The sequence below is a fragment of the Polyodon spathula genome, chromosome 11 (genome assembly GCF_017654505.1).
Source record: "Polyodon spathula isolate WHYD16114869_AA chromosome 11, ASM1765450v1, whole genome shotgun sequence".
NCBI classification, from domain to species: Eukaryota; Metazoa; Chordata; class Actinopteri; order Acipenseriformes; family Polyodontidae; genus Polyodon; species Polyodon spathula.
In genome coordinates this window covers 18732499-18755886 of record NC_054544.1, presented here as the reverse complement: position 1 = coordinate 18755886, position 23388 = coordinate 18732499, and the positions used below count along the sequence as shown (strand labels likewise).

Genomic DNA, 23388 nt, shown 5'->3' with positions numbered 1-23388 from the left:
CTGCTGTACGGTAATCGGACAAATATTTGCGCCACTAAACAAACCTTAAATTGTCTTGGAAAAATCAATTGCAAACTTGTTCCTGTGAACTGAAAATTTGACACAAGCCTCTGGATCTGCTACTGGCTCGTTTGCAATAAGATGGCATGGCATGTGTGCTGTGAATGAGGACTTATGCACTGGATGATTTGCTTTAAAGCAGTTTTTTTTATTCTTTGTTGTCTTTGATGGCAATGCTGTGATTGACCTCTTTTACAGAGACTGTACTTACAGAAGTATCTGTTGCAATGTGGCTTTCAACCGTCTCTGAATGACCCTCTGTTTGTATGCGTGGTTCAGCCAAGGTGGTCTCCAGCAACCATGCTGGTCCTTTGGTCTTGCTGCCTGTTCCTCACTTACCTGTCTCTCTACCTGTCCTTCACCTTCATCCGCAGCTTGCTCACTTCAGACAACGAAAAGCAAAAAGTGACGGCCCGAATCCGCCGAAAAAGACGCCGAAGAGGAAGGGCACGGCGCTCCACTCGCTTGACCTTCCAGCGCAAGAGTGCCCACTAGCTGCTGGGCAGGATGGGGGTGACAGAGAGAGAGAGGGAGAGGTAGAAAAAAAAGCGCAGAGACCACAGAGCACAACACCAACTGAGGTGATGAGTCATTTTTATAATCTATAGAAAAAGCGTAAATTGCTGCAATTGAGTAGATATTTATTTTATTTACTGAAAGGTCCTTTTATGGTTTACTCAGAATAGGAAGATGCATATAGTTAATACTGTCATATTTACTAAGAATCATGCGTTTGTCTATTTGCATAATACAAGTATATTTGTATCAGTAGTTATGGTGTACTTTTGTCAGTTGCTGTTTTGAGTATGTGTTATAGTAACTATCATACTTCACCGTGGCCTTATCAACTTATCAATTTGAGCTCATTGCTTGTGACTTTGCATTGCAATTTAATTGGAGAGGTGTAGCCTTGCTACAGAGTATATAGCTTGTTGAAAGCCAAGCTGCCAATTGAAATACAATGCAATTACCATTCCAAACTGGAGGATTGGCTTGTTCTTCTACATCAAAACATCAAGTGAGTGTAAAAGGTACAGTTGAACAGTGGATTTCAGATAGATTGGCCCAAGAAATTGTATGTGTGCATTGTGCATTTTGTCATTGGTAATTTCTATAGTTCTGCAGTGAAGTTAATCATAACGCCCGTTAATTATTCAGCAAACACAATATCCCTATTGAACTGTTTTATATTTAAACTTAATGATTTATGCATCTTTTTAAATTTAAAGACTGATGGTGAATTCTCAAGCTCAAGTACACTGGGAGACTCAACTACGGAAGTAAGTTTGTCTACAGTTTTCAAAATCATACCACTTATCATTTTCATTGCATTTCTTTTAAAAATCCCACCTCTGTCTCTGTCAGACTCTGTAGAGATTGCTTCAGCAAATCTTCCTAGTTTTCTTTTTTACTCCTTTGATGGAGTCCATTAAGTTGATGTTCCAGCTCTTTGCTTCCAGTTGCTTTATCAGAGCTTCTAGCTTGTACAGGTACACTTGTGGATTATTCCCTGGCTTGTGATTATGCTCGTGAAGGCAATATATGGTTTGTTTTATTGAAACCTTTTGTTTAGGAGCTGACCTCGAGCTTGGCGGAGCTTGCTCGGTTAGAGGTTCAGGACTGCGGTGGTCAGATAACAACCATAGAGGAGAGGCTCCTTGGAAAGCAGACTACTCTTGATCAGCTCACTGTAGAGGGAGAGAGGCTGCAAGAGGAACTGGTTGCTCAGGCAGGCACTGAGCAACTTCAGGTAACTGAGAAGAGAAGTGTGTTTGTGTCTAAAGTATTTCTGTATTTTAAAGAGCAGCTAATTGTCTACATATTTACATAAGAGTTTAAAAAAAAAAAAAAGAAACTTCTTGGGAAAAGTGTAACTGTCATTCCAGAAACAGTTATAATGTCTTACGTAGTGCTGTATGTACAGTATTTTAAGTTCCTTTTTTTTTTATCCGTTTATTTAAAAAAATAAATGCATGCAGTACTGTGCATCGATGTGGCATCCACTGAACTAATACGTGGAAGTATACTGTAGATAAAACACAAACTAACAGTTAACACACATGTACGTTATTTAAAATAAAAATAATCAAGGTTTATTTTCAAAATGGATCTAAAGCTAAAGGCATTATCTTGTTAAAAAAATTGTGGTATGAGGAAATGTATGCAATTCAAGTTTCAGTGTGAATCGTCAGCACATTATTCTTCAGCCATCAGTTAGTGAGCCCACAAGTAAATATCTAAAGTTCACAGCAATATCCACAGCCCTTTGAGATACACCTTGAAACAGTAAACATGAGCCTAATGCAGCCAACGATTGTATACCAGCAGAGAAAAGCTTACTACTGCATTTAAGCGGCACGTGTTGCTTATAGAAGTGTGCAGGGACTGGGCAGGGTGTTTTTGCTGGAATTGGGGAGAGCTGAACAACAAGCAACCAAGTGTTTAGCACTAAAGATAAGATTAGTTGCTAAGGTATTTGAGGAACCATGAATTATATGTATGGTTGTATTAGGCATGCTTCTCACTGTAGCTGTCTGTGCATAAGAGATTGTTCATTGAAGTCAGTTTAGGAACACTGGCAAGTGTGGAAACATTACAATTGCTGTATTTTTTGTGACTGTCTGTTTGCAGTACCTTCCTTTATTGTAAACTGCTTTGCAATCAGTTGTTATAATTTGCAAAATGTTGAATAAATTAAATGTGCAATGTATGTTTGAATTAACCTATGTGTTTGATGGGGCTAATATATTATGTCGCTGTGTTTAACTTCTATAGGAACTAGAGACAGCTGTGCAGAACCGCAATGATATCATTTCTCAGCTGACAACAAATCTACAGAAGGCCATTGAGAATAGAGATGAACTTCAGCAGGAAGCCTTGCAGCTCACAAATCAAATCCAAGCTTTACAGCTACAGCTGCAGCAGGTGAGCCTATAACAGGACAGCTTCAGCTGGTTACAGAATCAGCTTTGCATTTTAAGTGTTAAAATATATTGCTTGCAACACAGTCTTCTATTTGATATTGATATATACAAATTAGTTCTGTTTCAGACAAAACCATTTGTTTCAGTATTCTATTGATTAAATAATATAAATGAACCAACTTTTGGAGCATGTTTTTAACTATTCATGAAATGTATTGTATCTGCAGGGTGATAGTCAGTAGTATAATTTCAAGTGCAGCTGTAGAAAACTAATTCCTAGCCAACAGGGGAACCTTTACTCAAGACAAACTATACCTATTTTAATAAGTAAGTTCAATAACAAAAACCTGTATTGGTGATTCAAGAATCCTGGTGCCCATCATATGTTGTCTCCACCTGCAAAGTTCCATTGCTCTGTAGTGATTTTTTATTTATCAAAGTAATCTCTTGCTGTGTAGTCAACGCTGCGCTTTAATTGCAGGCAAGTGAACTCCTAAGGACCAAAAGCCCTGGTTCAATGGAGCTTGCCCAAGCCCAGCAACAGATGCAGGTCTTTCAGATGAATTTGAAAGACCAGAGCATGCACCTTGAAACTCTTGAACAGAAGGCACAAAAACTGGAGCAGCAACTAGAGGACTCTCGAGAGGTAAAGTGTTTGAACAGTTACTGCCTGAAAGATGTAAAGGCATGAGCTGCCTTTTTAGTATGTTGGAAACTGAATGATAAGGACTTTGCCACAATGAAAAAAACATCATGCTGGAGGAAGCCTATAACCGTTTCTTATAATTGGTACTATTGTGATTCAATTTTCCAATAATACATAGTATGAATTCCTTAATAAAAATAAATAAACATCCTTGTTTATAATGTTTTTTTTATATAGAATGCCAAGGATAAAGAAAATCTGCTTATCCACATGACAGATGAGCTGGAAAATACAGAAGCCCAGCTAAATAAAATAATTGATGAAAAAGAGGAACTGATTCAGGAACTGGATCGTACCATATCCCAGTTACACCGTATACTTTCACTCCGGGACAAGGAGGTCCTGGAGTTAAAGAATGAGATGCTAGCTTTGACTGCAGACCAAGAGCAACATTCAGTCGGACTTCAACACCCAGGTACAGAGCTTTGCCATAATGAGGAGCTGTCTAGAAAACTAGAAGAGCAGATGGAGGAATTTCAGAGGGAGAGATCTGAAATGGAGGACCGGCTGAAGCACTTACAGGAGGATCTGAATCGAGCAGAATATCAAGCGAGAGAAGCTGTGCAATACAAAACCGAGAAGGAGATGCTGAACGAGGACATTTCCAAGCTCAACACTATCATAGAGGAGCTGAATGGAAGGCTGACGGGCGAAGAGGAGGCCAATAAGCATTGGAGGGCAAAGTACGAAGTAGACATATCCAACTACAACATGCAGCTGCAGGCATTGGAGCAGGAAAAAGAGGAGGTGCTGAGCAAGCATGACGAGGAGATCCGTCTGCTTCGAGAGCAGCTGGAATCCCAACATGACGACAGAGTGGTCTTCTACAAGCAAGGAATAGAGAACCTCAAGGAGAACCTGAACAAAATCAAAGCTAGAAAAGATCAAGTAAACCATGAAGCCACTGATGAATCACAAGGGGAGGAATTCAACTTGGAGTTATCGGGTCATGCAGAGGAAGGTAATATCCTCATGGACAAATACCTAGCTTCATCAGTACATCAGGAGAGCTATTGGGCTGAGGGCAGTCTAGAAGATCGTAGCAGTAATGAGCATTCTGATCATTATAGGTTTGAGCTAGATAGCGAGATTCTTGAACAAAAAATGTCTGGGTCAACCAAAGATGACCTTGAGAGGTCTGCAGATCTAACTGGCCAGTCTTTTCCTGATGGAGATGCAGATAAACTGGGATTTGAACCAGATGAAGAGGCTTTGCAGTGGCAGAAATATACCATAGCTATGAACAAGCTGGACGAAAGTACAGATGCCATTGACGTGGAAAAAGCATTTGTAATACAGAGATGTAGTGAGCTGTCTGAGCAGCTGGATGAGAAAGAGAAAGAATTGTACGTTCTTCAAACGGAGATCCAGGAAGTTCATGAAAAATGGAAGAAAGTGACAGAGGAGTTCTTTGCCGTGTGTTCAGAGCTGGAGGCAGAAAAACTTGAGCGAGCGAATTGTGAAGAAATTATCAAGCTAAAATCTCAAGAGGAGGAAGACTTGAGGAACAAACTAAGAATCTTTGAAAAGCAGAATGAGAAAGTCAGTGCTGACAGAGCTGTTGCTGAGGACAAAATCACCTCAGATACTGGGGCTATGGAATGCCTGATCAAAGAGCTGACTCAGGAAAAAGAGTTTCTATTGACGCAGCTACAGGTGCAGGAACAGCTGGTTAAGGATGTCCAGACACAGAAGTTGGCAGGTGATTCTGTCACCAGTGAGGTTCAGACTCTGTTTGGCCGACAACTAGCTGCTCTACAAGCTCAGCGAGACCAGCTTCAGGCGCAGCTTGAAGCCCAGAAAGCTAAAAACCAAACTACCTCTGAGCTCCTCGGTCAAAAAACCTTACTTGAGGATTCATTGTGCAAAGAGCTTCATCTGCTTAAAACAGAGTGCTGCGAGAGAGAGGATCTTCTGAAGAGTCTTGCAGAAGAGAAAGCAGACTTGGAATCAAGACTCTTGTGCATCAAACAAAATCTGCTGAATGCGGATGAAGCACTGAATCAGAACTCCAGAGAGAAGACTCTACTGGAGCAAAATGTTTCAGAGCTGGAGATCAAGGTAAAGAACTTGGAAAACATTCTGGAGTCAGAAAGGCAAGATCTGGGAAACCAGCTGAAGAGCAAGAGTCTTGAACTGCAAAAGATTGAAGTGGAGTTCAAGAATGCAGAAGTGGAGTATCTTCAAAAGGAAAGTGCTTTGAAAACAGAGGTTGCTGAACTTCAAAAGTCCATCACAGACCTGGTAAGAGCTCACAGTGAGGCTCAAGAAGAGCTCTGCAGGCGCTATGAGGAAGAGAAAAGCGAGCTGAAGGAACACCATCAGTCTGAGGTAAAGAAGCTGATATTTAAGTGTAGTATCAGCCCTATTCACCAAAATTCAACTTGTTTTATTTTAAATAAATATTTTTAAAAAAATCAGTTGAAACAATAAGTGATAAAACAATTAATCACAAGTAAGAAAATATTTAAGGCTGCATCATAATGATAAAATCCCAAAGTTTGCATTGAATCAACACCCAGACTAAAAATGGTATAAGAATACACATTTGAAGGCCATGATTTTGAACATTTATTTTAGGAATTTGAATTAGGCCACCAGTTTTTAATGCGTTTTTAAATGGAAATAGATCCATGTGAACAAATAGTTTTAACTCTAGTTTAATCACAGGGTTTTTCATAATCTGGCAGGTGGAAGTAATCCCAAGTTGCATAAGGCTAGCTGTTCTATAGAAATGTTGGCAACCTTTTAAAGCAGCAAAGGTAGCAGTATCATTTTGTTTTTTCAGATTAAAGAACTAAATGAGGAAATGGAGAAAAAGGTGACTGACCTTAGGACTGGACTGGATGAAGAACAAAAGAAGCAGATTCTTCTTATTAAACAGGTAGGATGTGCTTCAGCCTTAAGTGAACCTTTCTCCGTAGAAACTGACTGCTAAAAGTAATAACCACGGCTTTAAAGTTAGTTATTTCTTATTAGCACAGGCAACACCATAGCTGGTTGTCTTTCTGTGATAAAGGTTAATTTCCATGGTCTGACATGTACCTCACACTGGTAGACCTTGAGAGTGCATCTGACGGGAAGTGGAGTCTTGGGTTCCCTTTGCTAAATAGTTGATCAGAAAAAATCTGTATGAGATCCAAGGGTGTTAATAAGAATTATAAACTAACGAAGGGCAATCACAAATCTAAGTGGTTTAGTAATATTGCTTTGCCTTTTTGTGACTACTGTTGTCCTTTGTTATAAGTCTTTTAAAAGTATTTTTAGTTAGTTTGGATGTACGATATATGCAAAATGGGACCCATTGCATTACATGCCTCTAAAGCCAGCTATTAGTCCGGGAGGGTCCTGTTTTAATTTGGAGGTGTTTATTTTCTTTGGGCCAGGTGCATGAGCGGGACTTTGACCGCGAGATTGCTGTCCTCGTTGACAAACACAAGGAGGAGATGAAACGCCTGCGAGCAGAGCTGACCTCCCAGCAGCAGGAGCTGCTCAGTGACCTGAGAGAGCGAATGGCTGAAGCACACCGAGCTGAACTCCATCAAACACAGCTGCAGGCCCAGGTCAGAGTCGATTAGAGCCCTCACTACTGTCATTTGCCGTCTCCTGTCACCCCACCACCACAGTTTTCTTGTGTCACTTCTGGTACTAATCCAGGTCACCATAGGTGAGCTCTAGAAATATTGGAAAACCTGAATTTGAGCGAGATCTGTAGTAAAATCATCCGTAACTGCAGAACTCAATCGGAATTCTAAAACGATAAACTACATTATTAATAAATAGTTCCTCATTAATAAAGAGTATACCACACGAAACATTTGTCTTTCTGGCTTGGTTTCTTATCTATAGAATGCTGCAACATTGAAAATGTGTCTAGCTTCTAAAGTGTCAGTTGGTTTGGATTATTGCATGCAATTCAACTCTCTCAGCAACTTAATGGCACCTCCTATTTGTGTCTTGTTAGATTGAGAAAAACCTGGAGCTGGAGGCTTTGCGGCTCAGCCTGACCAACTTGAACACAGCCCAGCTGGAGCTGTCCCAATCCAACCTGCAGCGGGAGAAAGAAGCTGCGCTGAGTGAGCTTCAGGAAAGCCTCAATGACAAGCGGGCGCAGGAAATAGCAATGCTGCAGACACGGCAGCAGTTTGAACTGGAGCGAATTAAAGAGCAACGCCGAGCTGAGACTGAACAGCTCACACACAAACATCTGCAGGAGATGGGTCAGTATGAACTTCCCCTAATCAGTAGTTTGTTCATTTCTAAAGACTGATATATGTTGAAGTGACTACTGCTCGTTTGTTTTTTCAGATGAAGTGAAGCAAGACTGGGTGTTGAAAGTGGCTGAAATGAAAACCCAGATGGATAAAATACATAGCCAGAAAATAGAGGTAGAAAAATGATTGTACTGCCAATACCAGACTATCACTTAAATAGCCTGGTATTGGATTTTTCCATTACAATAATAGAACTAGCTTGTTTCATATTAAGATATTGGGATTAGCACAGGGCAGGTCATGTTGCTGAAGCCTTTTTCTGGAAGCATGGCACTGAAGAAAAAAATCTTGAAATTCCTGCATTCCTGTTCGGTGTGTAGGCTCTGTTGCAAGAGTGGGAAGACAATGCTGAGAAGAGCCTTGGGGATTTGCAGCAAAAGCTGTCTGAAAAACAAGCAGAGTTGGAGGAGCTGCAGGGTACCCAGGAGGCAGAGCGTGAGAGACTGCTGGCTGAACTGAGCCGTCTACAGGCTGACAAAGAGCTGGCAGCATGTGAGTTTATCTAGTTGATTGATTTTTTAAAATTAAGGGCTCTACAGAATTGTAATGCAAGGAAACACAATTTAGACACAGAGCAGGCATACATACTATCAAAGTGGCACTGCTTGTCTGTTTTTAATTTAAAAAAAAATTTTTTTTAGCTATGCTCAAGGACCTGGAAGAGCTGCACAGGACTTCAATGGTGGATCTCAAGGAAAAGTTACAGCAAGAGTATGACCATAGTGTTCAAGAACTGAGTGCAAAAACTGAAGGAAAAGAAAAGGAACTGCATAAACAGGTAAGAGAAGCTCTTAAGAAATCTATAAAATGAATAGTCCGTTAAATACTGTACAAGGCAGATTAATTAGTGCCCTTTTAAAGGATAGAAAAAAACATGTTCAGATGGATCCCTGTTGCATGTTTTTACACTTAGGTTTTTTTTTCCTGATCTTCAGTGTTTGTTTTGCCTTGCATGCAAAACTTAGTATGTTTTATTTATTTTTTGTGTATTTTAATTTAGATAAGCATTTAAAATAGTTTTTCTGGCAGATTTATTATAGTTGGTATTGGAAAAATATATTAAGTTATTTATTGTTTTTTATAATGATTTTACTTCCAGTTCTGTTTCAGAAAAGTCTTACCTGTAACTTTTTTTTTTTTTTTGCACCAGTTCTTTCTACCTGGCCATTAGCAGCTCATTATGGTTGCGGTACTTCTGCAGTCGAAGATGAAGGGTTTTATTAATCCAGGCATGACGTGCAGATAGATAAGAGCCTGCTGTTAATGTTACCCTGCTTTCCTCCTTTCTGTTTGTCAACAGATAGAGAAGCTGCAGACCATGTATGATGATCTAAAGGCACATTCAGAACAGGAGATTGAACACCTGTGGTCCCAGCTTGAGAACTCCCGGACAAGCCGTCAGGAGCTGGGTGGTATGTGTAGTGTGTGATGATATTGCTTTGAATTCAAATATGTGTGTGTGTGTGTGTTTCTGTATATATATATATATATATTGTGTGTGTGTGTGTGTGTCTATATATATATAATATTGTTTTTTTTTTTTTCTTCTAACGTACAGTTTTTATATAGTTCTTTGGTCTATCAATTTATGAAGCTGACATAATGCTGAAGGTCTGTTACTTTTCAGAGCTTAAAGAGCAGCTGTTGGCCCGTACATCTCGCATTGATGACATTGAACAGTTAAAACAAGAGTTTGACCAGCAGCGCCTCGAGCTCCGGGCACAGAATGAGATTGAACTGGAGCACCTGAGGACTTACTTTGAACAGAAACTGCGTGAACTGGAGGACAGGCACAAGGAGGAGGTTGCACACCTGCAGCAGCGCCTAGAGGAAGGAGTGCTGGAGACTGCTGACACCAGGTACTGGATTAATTAAAAATAGTGTTATCTTCATTTTAAAAGCACTTTGACTTTGTATAGTTTTTCAACCCTTTGCAGTTCATTTTATTCGGTGCTTGTCAGGCGTGTCAGGTCCAATTTATTTTCACACGAGCTGTTTCAAATATTTTCTTTTTCAGAGTAAACAGGTTTAAAAGGCATTGCATGGCAAAAAGGACATCAGTACTGCATCTCCAGCCAAGCCGCAACCCTTGTTCGCTGCAAAAGGTTAAAGCTCAATAGGATGGTATTTGTAAAATGAAAATTAATTTGCTGCAGTCTACATGCTTACAACAGAGTTTCTGTTAACTGGTAAATTCCGGTCAGAGACAGTTTCAAAAGCTCGTTGACTGGCAGAGACGGAAGCCTCGAGTCACATTGACTGGTAGCAAAATGTGCAAGAGGCAGCAAAATAATTCTTTTGAGTGGCTCTCTTACTTAACGCGCCCATACAGTTGCCATCAGCCAGCGCTCATTTCTGTAAGCCTAAGCATATGTCTGTGGTTCTGCGCCGATATGTCTTGTTTAAAACTTTGCGGTCCAATGTCGGACCCTGTCCGACATCATCAAAGAGGTGAAGTACAGGTCTCTAGTCGTTTTTTCGCCGGAAAAAGCAGAGAGAACCATTCAATGGCCGAGTGAGACCGATAGGAGCCGAATGAAACCGGGAAAAAAAAGGGGGGCGTGTGAGCAGTAGCCCTAGCAGCTGCAGCTGCACCATACAGAGACAAGCAGAGGAGGTAGTTGCTTCCGCATCCAGCGCTCAAAGAATATCACCGACATTTGCAGAGCTTTTTGAGATGTTACAGTAATAAAATAATGACTTGGATCGCAATATTGAGGAGTTTGCTGATAAAACAAGTTATCAGGAGAGGATTTATCAGTATGCACGTCTATAAAGAGGTATGTGAAAAATAAAGCGAACACTGGGTGGGGCTTGGCTGGAGATGCAGTACTGATGTCGCTTAGCATTGCAATGCCCTTTAAACCAGTTTTACTTTTGGGGAGGGGGAATATTTTAAATGGTGTGTGTGAAAATAAATTGGACCTGACGTGCCTGACAGACGCTGAATAAATGGACCGCTAAGGATTAATAGGGACATTTTTCAAACATGCTGCTTCTAATACAGCTGCAAGTGAAAAGAAACAGAACTGGATATAAGCGGTTCATTTTGTGTGGTGACCGGTAAGATATTTAGTAACAGGTCACTGTGACAGGCTTTTACTAGCGGAAACGCGGTTACAACTAACGTCTATGTTGCTAAGAGTTGTATAATGGTGGTAAAGCAAAACAATTATTGTGTTCTCCAAAAGTATGTATTTTCAAACCTAAATAACCTAGTGTGTGGGAAATCCATAACACTTCACAAGTCTAGGTTTTATTTTGCTGTGTAGAAACTTATTGGCCACACAGCGGGTAGATTTGGTATCACTATTACAGATTCAATGTCTGGAGTTGTTATTGGTGTAGCTGTTTCAATATAAATGGTGTGTACCAATGACGGTAGCTTTAATTATGCTTTTTTTTATATATTGTAGTTCTCTTCCTGAGGAGAAACTGAATGAAGAACAAACTGATCTTCTAGGGGAGCTAACACAACAACTGGAACAACACAAGGTACGGTGCTGCAGCTGTTACAGAAACCAATGGCTGCATGGAATGCATCATTAGCAGCAAAATGGTTCACTTGTGGGAAAACAGTATGAAACTAGGCAAGGCTTTAACATTGGAAGCTTTAGAAAATGTTTGTCTTGAATCGGATTTAAAATATATATAGAGAGAGATTGATCGATAGATCTTTTGTATAGAGCCATTCACTAATTGTCATCAGAGTTTTGTTTAATTACACTGTGTAACAAAAAAAAAAAAAAAATTTTGTTCCTGGGTAGTAAGTGTTATTTCCTAAGTGCTTATGCCTCAAAAGTATAGAAAATGGTTATTATTCCCCACAAACTTTGCTTTTGTGACCAGGACAGTGATATTTCAAAATATCACTATTTCCAATGGGAAAATGGGCAAATGTGTGTCTTCATTCACAAAGTCAGAAAAAAACAACATGAATCCAAATTAACATGTATTTATACTAAAGTAATACAAAGATGACTACAAAAGATTTAGAAGTGAGTAGTTTTTCGAGATTTACAATTATACTGTAAATACCTGTTTTCCCATTGGAAATTGCCCATTTTCCCATCGGAAATAGTGATATTTTGAAATATCACTGTCCTGGTCACAAAAGCAAAGTTTGTGGGGAATAATAGCCATTTTCTATACTTTTGAGGCATAAGCAATTAGGAAATAACACTTACTACCCAGGAACAAAAATTGTGTTACATAGTGATGTCATTCAGCTCGAAGTGAAATATATTGAGGCCTGTAAATTACACTGCATGTCAGTGTACTCTCAGCATACTGCGAATTAACCAATTTTTTTAAATTATTGAATGACATAAAAAGGGAGCACTGCATACATGAGCTTTCAGTGTTTTTTATTTTTGTTTATACAGATGGAGTTGGAGTCCCTTCGTGTACAGTTTGAAGAAAGACACAGAAATGAACTGAAAACCTTAAGATCCTCCTTATCCCTTCAGCACAAAGAAGAATTATTGCAAGTGAAAACTGATCTTGCAGATCGTTACTTCTCAGAAATGCAAGAGTTAAGAACAAAGCATTCTCTAGAGCTGGAGCAGTTGCGGGCTAAACTGTCAGACAACCATGTCAAAGGTTAGATGTGATCAGTGGAGGCGAATCTTGTTTTGTTTAATGAGCATGGTATTGTATGTAAATATATAGTGCCAGTTTTGCACAAGCTGAACTACTTTTGCACACTACATCATTTAAATTTATAAAAACAAAACTTGATAACCAGTGCTTGTGGTGGTACATTTTGTAATCAGAAAAACTTCTCTAGCCTGAATTGAAGTGACTTATTTTCTCCTTCTGCCAGTCCATCAGTTCACTGGTAGAGTGGATAGTTTTGTTACCAACAGCTTTGCTGTGAAACCAGAATCCTCATGGCATTGGTTTCAGGTAATCATGTCTTCATTACTTTTTAAAAGGGAGTAAGTGCTGTTGCCATTTAACCATATGTCTGTCCCTTCAGAAATCACGAAGCTGCGTCTGCAGAGTGCCCAGGAGGCTGCCCGGCAGGTTGAGGAGGAGGTGATAAACAGGGTTCGCTCCCTGGAGGAGGAACATCACACTAAACTGTCACTGATGAAGTCTGAGCAAGAGCACATTCAACAGCTGGAAGAACGAATTGAGCATCTTCAAGAAGAGCATGCTGAAAACATGAGGAGCATCACTGCCCAGCATAAAGAGCAGCAGAAACAAAGCATAGAACAGGTGAAACAAAGATCAACATTTGCAGGAGGTGGAGAGAAATCCACATGTTGTCTAGTAGTAGAGGCTTTATACCTACTCATTTTCAGTGTTCTGAACTGAAAATAAAGAAGCTTGCAAGTAAATGTCAGTACAGTCAATTGTCCCCTACATGTCATCTATACTGTTGTCTTGTTAATACTAGAACTTGTGTTATTTTGAATGAAGAATGGCAAGCACATATTGGTATGTTGCTACAGTACATACCTTTTTGCCACCTTCCTATTCCTTAAGGCAGAAGCTGAAAAACTATATGTGATGTAAATTACCATTACAATTTAATGAAGTGTATGGTTAAAAGTCTTAATGATACACAGTATAGTTAGACATAATTTCTAACCGCTGAATTAATAATTTTTTTTTCTTTTACAAAGGTTAAATTAAACTTTCTGGAGGATCTTAAACTAAAATTAGATGAAGCTAAAACGAAAGAAGCTGAAGAGTTCTCGGAGAAGAAGGCCGAGGAGTTGGCGCTCCTGACAGTGCAGCTGCAGTCCCTTTGTGAAGAGAAGCTGTCTGACCTGCGAGAGGAGCTCACCAGCCTTGCTGAGGGGGAGAGGCAGGCTCAGATGGAGGAGTTCCGAGCCAGAGAGCTGGAAATGAAGAAACTTCAAGCCGGTCAGGAAGTCGTGATCACAGAGCTGGAGAAGGAGCTCAAGGAGGAATGCAACAGACTGCAGGCGCTACAGGACAGCCTGGAGAATGAACAGTCTCCTCAGATCACACTGCTCAGGCAGAAGATCCAAGCTCAGTGTGACAGCGAGCTCGCCACTGCTAAAGCCACCATGGCAGAGGAACTGAAACAGCTGAACATAAACCTTCAGGAGCAGTCTGAAGCCAAACTGCAGGAGGCACAGAGCAGGTAGGAATAAAGTTCATAACCCAGACCTGTTATTTACACTGGTGCAGTACTGTCCAAGTTTTATAATGGTACATAACCAACCATGGATCCTTTTTATTGTTAGTAGAAGGCAGGCATTGGTTACAAAGTCAACATTCGATTAGTACCGCCAATGAGTCTAGTTAGTAATGCGCTTTCAATGTAAAGTTATGTCAAAGATTAAGTATCCTATTTTTCCCCTGAACATTCCCCTAATGAGCCTATTCTTTCAGGTTCACAAAAGAGAAAGAAGAGATAACTGAAAAGCTCACCTTACAGCAAGAAACTCTTCTTAGTGAGCTGAGGGAAAGGCACACAGAAGAACTGGAAGCCCAGAGCAGCCAGCTACAAGAGCAGCACCAGAAACAACTGTCAGAGCTCCAGCAGAGGCTCCAGGCCAGCATGGAGACACTGGAACAAGATCTGAAGGAGGGGCACAGGGCTCAGATGGAAGCCTTGGAGACAGAGCTCCAGACTAAACACAAGACTGAGATGGACGAGTTGGAGGCCAGGCTTTTGTCTAACATGGACACCTTGGAAACGACCTACCTGTCAGAAATCCAGTCCATACGGGATGAGCACTCGCAAGCTGTCCTGGATTTGAAGTCCTCTTTTGACCTGATGCTGCAGAAGCACAGAGAGGATCTCCAGAGAGAGAAGCAGGATGCTGAGGTGACTCTAGCTCAGGAGCTGGAAAGGCTGAAGGGAGAGCACGAGACAGAGCTGAAGTCTAGCACAGAAGAGCTGAGGAAGGAGCTAGCAGCAGTTTACATGGAGAAATTCAAAGCCATGGCAGCTGAGTTGGAGGAAGCTCATAAGGTAATAGGAAAATTAACTGGTCCCAGCATTTTATGCATTTCTTCTGCATTTAAGCAGAAGTGTCAGATGCAATAGTAAGGACCTTGTAGATAATTAATTAATGATAGTTAAGTGTCTCAAGTCCTAAGGATAAGGCCAGTTATATACAAGTAATGAACACTTCATACATTTATTACATAGAATGAAGATCACAAAACTACATTTTTACTTTTTTTTTCTTCAATGTCTTTTTCTAAAACTGTTTAGTTACTAGGTGGTACCTAGTCGGAGCAAGTCTGTCTTTACTCTTACTGCAATAACAGAATGTTGGGAATTTCTAATGCTTTATTGTTTAAAAACTTAAATTGCTATGCAAAGCTGTCTCTTCAAATTAAACTGCTAAAATATGTAGTTAGTTCTGTAATTATGTTGATATGCATGCAAATCCAAATTTGTTTCAAAGCAGTATAATAGGTAATTATTATAAATTAACAGCATTATACCACTTTATTGGTAATATACGCTATTCACGTTGTAGAATTGTTAGCTACACAAAGCATTTCCTTTCGAGTTAAGTCAGCCTATTTATTTTTTTAAAGGTTGTAAACATATCATGGTCAGTGTTGACTGCCGTTCAATGTAAAATATCTACTGTTGACTCTCTGTGAATGGATGGAGTAACGTCAACATTTGCACTAAACATTAAAAGTACAACCAGGTATCCTTGTTTTTAATTATTTACAGGTTATTGAATAAAGAAAGTAACTTGACTTGGATTAATCTGTTGTCAGTACTTGATGGCTAATTGTAATTAATAATGTTAAACTATTGTAATGTTGGAATGTATTTTCTATTGTTTTGGCCAGGTTACAATATTACAATATTGACATTGCTGCTCATTGAGTTCAGTATTTTAATTCAGTAAACAAAGGGAAACTTGTGCCTAAGGAAATAGGGTATTGAACGAAGAAATTTCGTTTTGGACGTTGTTTGTACACTTTGAACCCGGCTGAACTTTATCTGTTTTGCACTGTTATGCTGTCTGCTTGTGCACACGCATTTATCTTTTATTCTTGGTAGCGTAAGGGACCAGAGTTCATTTAACTGAATACACCAAAATGTTGTGCCCTGTGTCTTCAAATAGGAAACTATTCGAAATAAACACAATTAAAACAATATTCATATTACAGAATAATAAGTCCTTCTCAGAGCATTATCGCTTGTGTAGCCTCTCCCAAGTCAGCTCCAATCTTGCTGAGTGATACGAACGAGTCCTGGAAAGCTTGTGAATGGCATTTTGGACCTGAACACATCGGCTCCCAAATCAAAAACTTGGCCAATTCGATCGCTTATCTGAGTATCCATCGGGACATCTTAATGTGAGACTAGATACAATGTAAACAAAATGTTGAATTCATAACAAATAAAGCTGCTGTTTTATCTGCAAGTCTGGGAAACTACTTCTTTTTTTTTTTTTTCCCCCAGTCGTAAAAAAGCCAGATGAAGCCTTCACTTAAATATCTAATTTCCATAGTCAAGCCAACTTGAGTACACGCCCTAATTGCTCCCCCAATGCTGCGTTTCCATGGTTTTTGTAAAACTCGAGTTGGCCTCCAATTCGGGCGCTTACCAGAGTTCTTTGGTACCATTTCACTATGCAGGCTGGCCCGAATTAATTCCATTGCTAATCATGGAATCCCTGGTCTTAGCAACAATCTCTATGAAAGCCAGTTGCAAATTATGGTTGGAAAAAACAAAATAGCTTATCTGTAATTTAATCCAAAAAAACGATTTAACAGCACATTATGCAACGTGGAATCATGATGAAACGTGATCACTGATTACTGTCTGGGGAGATCGGGTCATTCAAAGTCAGCTTCAAGGATAGTTTCAAAATCAAAGTGTGTTTCAAAGTGCAAGTCAAGTTCTACTTTATGGATGTGAGCAGGAATGCGCTCCAATGTAGGGGAAAAAAAAAAAATCAATCACAAAACATTCCGCTATTATGACAGATTAGATGTGATTTTAGGACACTGCCACAAGATAGTCTGCAGTGGATTTTCTGGAAAAGCATCCATTGCCTTGTTTGGTGATTTAACAGTGTTACAATGTCAATAACGGTGATACAGTAATCTGGTTACTATCTGGCCACCTCTCGCGATAACATGAGTGAGACTTGTCCAGCTCACGTAATAACTCAAACCCTGGAAATGCTATTTTTTATTTTATTTATTTATTTTTTTATAGCCAACTCACGTTGCGCCTTAACTCGAGTTTTTGAAAATTCAGGCTAACCCGGGAGCATTTGAGTGCACTCGAGTTGGCTTGACTGGAAACGAGGTATAATTGTTCGTCTTCATAATTTTTATGATTTATTGATTTCAGCGCTTTCCTTATGGCTTATTGGTTGCTTAGTTATAGAAAACCAGATTTTGTAAAAGATTTGCCATGTCACGGGAACGAGTACCACCAAGACAGCACCGGTACGCAGTCTCAGAGTCTGTACAATAAATATGACTTTAGGATTAGTTAGTAGTTATGTTTTTTAAAACATGGTTTGTGATTTAATTTTCAGCTTTCTGGCACACTGGCCCATTTTCCTGGATTCATGAAACTGTAGCAATCTGTAGGGCAGCTGGCTCTTTGAGCTTTATATATATATATATATATATATATATATATATATATATATATATATATATATATATATATATATATATATATATATATATACACACACACACACAAAAATACAAATACTACTAGTTAAATGTAACCGGGCCAGTGGTGCTTGTGGGGAGACGAGGTGGCGCAGGAGCCTTGCAGAGCCTGTTCTGCTAAAACTAACTTCACACGTGCAATTACGAATTTTTTTTTTCCAGTTTTGTAGGCCCGACGGCTGCCTTTTTGACCCGGCAAGCCACCGGGCCTGTAGAATGGTTGGGGAACCACTGTATTTCACTGCTTGTTTGAGGCTTGAACCTTATGGTGTTTGCACTGCCTGAACTAACCGGTCCCATTGTCGACTGTGCCTTTGTGCAGGTGGAGCTGGAGGCTGCCCTGCAATCTCAGAGGAGTGTTCTGGAGGCGGAGCAGGGCAAGGCGCTGGATGTGCTGGGAGCAGAAGTGCTGAGGCTGGAGGAGCAGCACCAGAGAGCCATGCAGGAGCTGCAGGAGCTCCACACCACAGAGGTGCACAGGCAGCAGGACGAGTACAGCAGGCAACTGCAGCAAGAGAGAGACAAGCTGAAAATACTGCACCAAGAACAACAACGGGTCAGGAGGATTTCTCCAAATCAGTCCAAAACTCTAATGTTCACCCAGGTTGAGACGTATTGCTGTTAGTGGTGATCATTTCAAAAGTATTACATTGTAGTGATGTGTTAAAAGGTTTTTATACTTTTATCAGAAAAGGAATGTTCACAGGTGTACTGTATAATTTATGTAGTAAGCCCCAATACAAGGGGCATTACCAGCAGACCAGTTTGGTAAGATGTTATACCATTGTAGCATTGTAGGTCTTTTCTGTTCCATGTAGTGTTTGAACTTTTCAGACCCATAGGCATGTTGTTCATGGATACTGCTGTGCTGTGTCTTGTTTCCAGGAGTTTTCCGTTGCCTCTGCTTCTGAAATGGAGGCTGTCCAGGAACAGCTTGCAGCCCAGTTTGAGGAGGAGAGATCTCGCCAGTACCGTCAGTTCCAGGAGGAGATTGAGCTGCTCAAGTGCCAGTCAGAGGTGCTGCTGGAGCAGCAGATAACACAGCTCAAGGTCAGAGAAAGACCTGTTAAATCAATGTTTCAAGACCTTGCATAGTACCTGTGTTCGGGAATATTTCTTCTAAATGTATTTTTATTCATTCAAATTATCAATATTCATTTTTGTACGTTTGTTTTCTTTTGGTTGTCGTACACAATGTGTCTAGTTTTATGCTCAAACCTAAATTCACAAGTTGGCAAATACATGCTGATGGTGGTAGACAGTGTGCAAATCTACCATTTAAAAAAATATATATATATAAGTTAAATATCTGTTTGGACTGAATGCACGGTAACATAAAACCTCTGTCTTTGTCCAAGTGCACTGATAATTATACAGGTGCTGAAATTCGTTTGGGGCTTGTACATTTGCATGCTGTGATTAGGTACAGGTATTAATACCCTAACTTTCATTTAAACCTGATCATTCCCTTCAGTGCCCTCCTGTTTTAACTAGGTGTAGTGTCTCTGCTGCTGGGAAACAGATCTGTAATGGAAAGCCTTTTCATTTGTATAATGAGCTTGGCACACTGAGTTTGTAGATGTGGTTTGTATTGCATCAGCAGGTTCTCCAGGGGGAATTCACATATAGCAAAACTACGCCAGGTGTAAACTGTAATCGCCAACAGCCTCATTTCCAGTGTCTTCATATCTGTTTTTTAGGTAGTCAAATGAGTTGGTAGTCTGATTTACTGCAACTTGATGGCATTGTGCTAATATTAATTTCTTCCTGTTCTTCTGATACTTTGGGACCCAAGTCAGTTTTTTTAAGTGTAGAATGCCCTCTCCTTGTGTACCACCTTCATTTCTATATAACACAATCTGATACAGGAGGAGTTTGAAGCAGAGAAGAAAGCTGCACTGGAGAAACAGGATGTAGAGTTTGCTGAAAAGCATGAGCTGTCTGACAAGACTCACAGAGAACTGAAGGACCAGTTAACTGCTCAGATCAGAGAGCAGGCAGCTTTGCTCACACAGGTAATGCATTTGCTGGTTAATTTTTTTTGCCTTCCTGCTTTTAAAAAAAACAAAAACAAAAAAAACCTTGTAAAGTTTATTTAAATTTTTTTTAAATTAATAATTAATTTATTTATAATTTTTATAATTTTTTTAAATAAATATAAATATTCAAAATTAAAAATATATTAAATAATAAATAATATGACTGGGTTACGGTCTCTCCTGAATAAACTTTCTACCTGCTCCCATCACACAAACAATTTCAAATCATGGGTATTGTACAAAAAACATCACCTCCTTTCTGGATGTCATTTTTGAAAGCTGCCATCACCACACTGTCAGAGTCCATTTGAGGTAGTGATATTTCTTTTTTGGAGGTGTTTACATTTAGTCTCTATTTGGTATAGAGTTCTCATTTTTATTTCCCCTCTGGTCATTTTTAATACAGATTTTTCACATTCTTGTTTAAAAACTTTCATAGCTACAGGGGCTCCGTTTTAGAATTACAACAAAATCACAATCGAAATGGCAATATGCCTGTTGCAAAAATCACGGGTTCGGAATGGGTTTGTAAGTAGAGTGAGTGTTCCTGTTGTATTGGGCAATTGCTCCAGCAGCAATTTTGCTTTGTTTCAAAGCTTTCCCAGGATCCTGAGAAGAGCAGGTTTGATTGGAAGCATTGTCCAGAGTGATCCTCTCAAGTTACAGTACAGCCTTCTCGCTCTCCTTCACAGATTTTAGACAAGTTGAGACAGGCTTGTTTTGCGTGGCTACTCTCTCTGTGGGAGAACACACTTGGCTTCAAAAAAACCCTCACTACAATTAATGCTATATGTGCTTTTAAGGAATTACGCACTTAAGTACTTAAGTTAAGAAGGGCATAAAAATTATATATGGAAGTGTAATGATAACTGTTTATTTGTTTAAGAGTATTTTCAGTAGAAAAAGTTTAATATTCAGAACTTTTGGACCTATGTATTTGGGCCTACATGTGTGGTTTCCTGCTTTTTAATAAGATTTGATTTTGTTGTTAGTGTGTCGCTTTTAGTGTTATTAGGTTAATTTTGCAATTTGCTGCGTGGAAGGTGATCTTTCAAAAAACTTTTTGTAGCTGTTCTTGCATTTTTTTCCTTAATGTCTATCTGTATGTGGATAACTTCATTAGATGGCTAATGAGTAACAAGTAATACCTGGTTAAATATGCAAGTGAACCTAGCAGCTCCTTAAGTTACACATTTGTTGTTGGATTTGTGTGAGGGGTATAAAGTAAATATAATTTACTCCCAGTTTGCAATCTTTCAGCTCCAAAGCAGATTCAGAGTAGTGTTTAACATTCTGCAGTACAGTTGGTGTCAGCCTGTGGCTTATTTCTTTGTCCTCACTGTTGCCGCGGCAATATCAATGTAGATACGCAAAGCAGGTGGTCAGGAGTGCATTGTTAAGTACAGGAAGAGCAGATACTAGGTTTTCAATCTGGTGTTTTGACATTTTTAGTTTACAAAGAATTCAAACTTGTCAAGCTGTTTTTAAAAGGCATTTTTTTGAACAAATGTCTCTGGAAATGGCATGAATGAGAACTTCAGCTGCTAGCTCTGCTGTACATTCATCCTCCGTGTCTTCCTTTCTAAGTGGGTGTTTGTGATCTTGCGTTTTTAAACAAGCTTGCCTCCAAGCTTTGCTCCACAGGAAGAAACCAGTTTACTTTGTTGAATTGACGGCAGGAATTTTTTTCTTTTGGCTTGGTGCCAAAAAACAAAAAAAAACACACAAAAAAAAACTGTTGAATATGGAAATCTTTGCTGCTTCATTAGCAGGGAAGAGGGTTTTTTTTCCCTTTTAAAACATTTCTGAACAGTGGCGAACTGAAATAACATTTGCACTACATTCTGCTATCCTTGCTTGCGCTAAATTGCATTTTTCCTAAGAGCTGCTTGCTTGTTTGCAGATCTTGTTGGTGTATGGTTGGTTTTTTGGGTTTTTTTAGCGGGGTGCTTTTTTTCCCCTGCATAGCACAAAGGTGAGATGACTGGATTCTTGTCTCTTGTCTCCCTGTTGCGTTTCTCACAGTTAAAGGAAGAAGTTTCTGTGCTCCAGAAGGAGATGGAGGAGAAAGATTCTGAGCTGGAGACACTCCTGCAGAGAAGAGAGAGGGAGAACGAAGAGGGAGAAAACCTGGTAACCATGCTGAGATCCGACCTGAGCAGAAAGACCGAGGAACAGTAAGGACCTGTGGGGGGGTGGGGACTGTAGACCTGTTGCTTTGAGATTCATGGGAGTGTGGCATTTGTTAGTAAGGTTCAACTGTAAGAAACTAAGTCAGTACACTGAAGAAGGCACCAGCTGAAATGTCTGTCTACTTGGATATTACAGAAGAAATGTCACTGAACTATAGAACTAAATAACATCATGAACATATTTACATTCATATGAACTAAAATAGTTCCATGCCATAACATGTTTAAAAGTACTGACTGTTTGTTTCCAAACATACATTCCCGTGAGAGAGGCAAGCTTTTTTAGTCTTTATCTGAAATCTGGTTAGCATAAATGTGTTGGTATACAACCGATTGCATGAGTTGTCTTATTAAAGGGTGCATCTTTGTACAGGATTTCAGACTTCAGCCGTCAGTTGAACTGGGTTCAGTTCAGTGGTGGAGGGTTTTTACATGACATTTTATTTGCTTGTTTTAAGCTCCCATATTTATGTCCGAATGCATATGAATGAGTAAAGTTGTTTGCTTCTCCCCCTCCTCCCAATTAAGAAAAAGTCTGCAAGAAGCTCATGAGCGAGTACTGAAACTCCTGCTAGAAGTTGCAAAGAGTACCATTGCCACTGAAGATGTTATCAGCCAAAGAATAGGCATCTGCGTGGACAGTAGTCAGATGCTTGGAGGAGAGAACCTCAGTGTTTTGGGAACAGCTGGACAACCTCATCGAAAGAACCCAGAGGGCCAAGAAAAGGGTATGAGCTGGAGACACGTTATTAGAGCTCACTCGAACATCATTCGTTATGAAGGCAGAGATAGGCAATATATGAGAGAACTGAAACCACAACTTTGAGTGGCTACTCGTCAGAGAGCTGACCTGTGATAAAGGACATGTTCTACAACAGATGGACCTTTAGTCTTTTAATAGGCCAAAAAATGCATAGTAATAAGGCTTTTTGTATTTTTGCCTGCCAGCAATAGGAAGGGCGTTAGTGTATAGACAATCTGATTTGTGAATTACATTTAAGTACAAAAATGAGCATGTATTGGAGAAGGCTGGCTTCCCTACACACCAGTAGACCCTGGACAGCCTCTGTTTTCAATTTCTTTCACAGATGACTTCCACAGTCCAGCAAGTGAAGCTGCCACTGAAACCAGCCTGTGGTCAGCCCTGACAGACGAAGGCTTTGAACTGTCCCAGCGACTGTCTGAAAGCATCTTTACTGGCCCAGAGCTGGAGCACGAGACCGAGCAGATGATCCTGGGAGTGTGCGAACGCCTCCGGAGCGCAGTGGAGAAACTCCTGGATCTGGTTACAGAGTCCACCAGACAGGTGAGATCACAGTGAACAAAATGGACAGATACACTTGAGAATGAACAGAGTCCTGTTTCTCCTTGTTTACCTGTTAATATGTATATATAAAAATAATAATTTAAACTAACTCCCCTTTTTTTTTGTTGTTGTTGTCTCTATTCAATTAAACTCTTGGAAAAGAGATTGTGAAACAAATTCACTTTTTAGTTTTTTCTCCCACAACTTCTAGACTACTTTTATGTTTCATT

General features: G+C 39.7%; 1 protein-coding gene across 4 annotated transcripts in view; it reads left to right on the top strand.

Annotated features, from left to right (window-relative positions):
- Positions 1–23388, top strand: part of pcnt (pericentrin) — a 50841-nt gene that overhangs the window by 3257 nt on the left and 24196 nt on the right. For all 4 annotated transcript variants that reach the window (XM_041263353.1, XM_041263352.1, XM_041263351.1 and 1 more), the window contains exons 2-26: positions 435–641; positions 1290–1340; positions 1634–1810; positions 2836–2985; positions 3466–3630; positions 3868–6021; positions 6479–6574; positions 7077–7253; positions 7655–7910; positions 7999–8078; positions 8285–8456; positions 8606–8742; positions 9265–9376; positions 9592–9823; positions 11381–11459; positions 12350–12566; positions 12946–13187; positions 13598–14085; positions 14337–14922; positions 17944–18177; positions 18507–18671; positions 19490–19636; positions 21686–21837; positions 22381–22580; positions 22941–23158. In XM_041263353.1, coding sequence (XP_041119287.1) covers positions 435–641; positions 1290–1340; positions 1634–1810; positions 2836–2985; positions 3466–3630; positions 3868–6021; positions 6479–6574; positions 7077–7253; positions 7655–7910; positions 7999–8078; positions 8285–8456; positions 8606–8742; positions 9265–9376; positions 9592–9823; positions 11381–11459; positions 12350–12566; positions 12946–13187; positions 13598–14085; positions 14337–14922; positions 17944–18177; positions 18507–18671; positions 19490–19636; positions 21686–21837; positions 22381–22580; positions 22941–23158 — 6894 coding nt within the window. The remainder of the gene's footprint in view (positions 1–434; positions 642–1289; positions 1341–1633; positions 1811–2835; positions 2986–3465; positions 3631–3867; positions 6022–6478; positions 6575–7076; positions 7254–7654; positions 7911–7998; positions 8079–8284; positions 8457–8605; positions 8743–9264; positions 9377–9591; positions 9824–11380; positions 11460–12349; positions 12567–12945; positions 13188–13597; positions 14086–14336; positions 14923–17943; positions 18178–18506; positions 18672–19489; positions 19637–21685; positions 21838–22380; positions 22581–22940; positions 23159–23388) is intronic.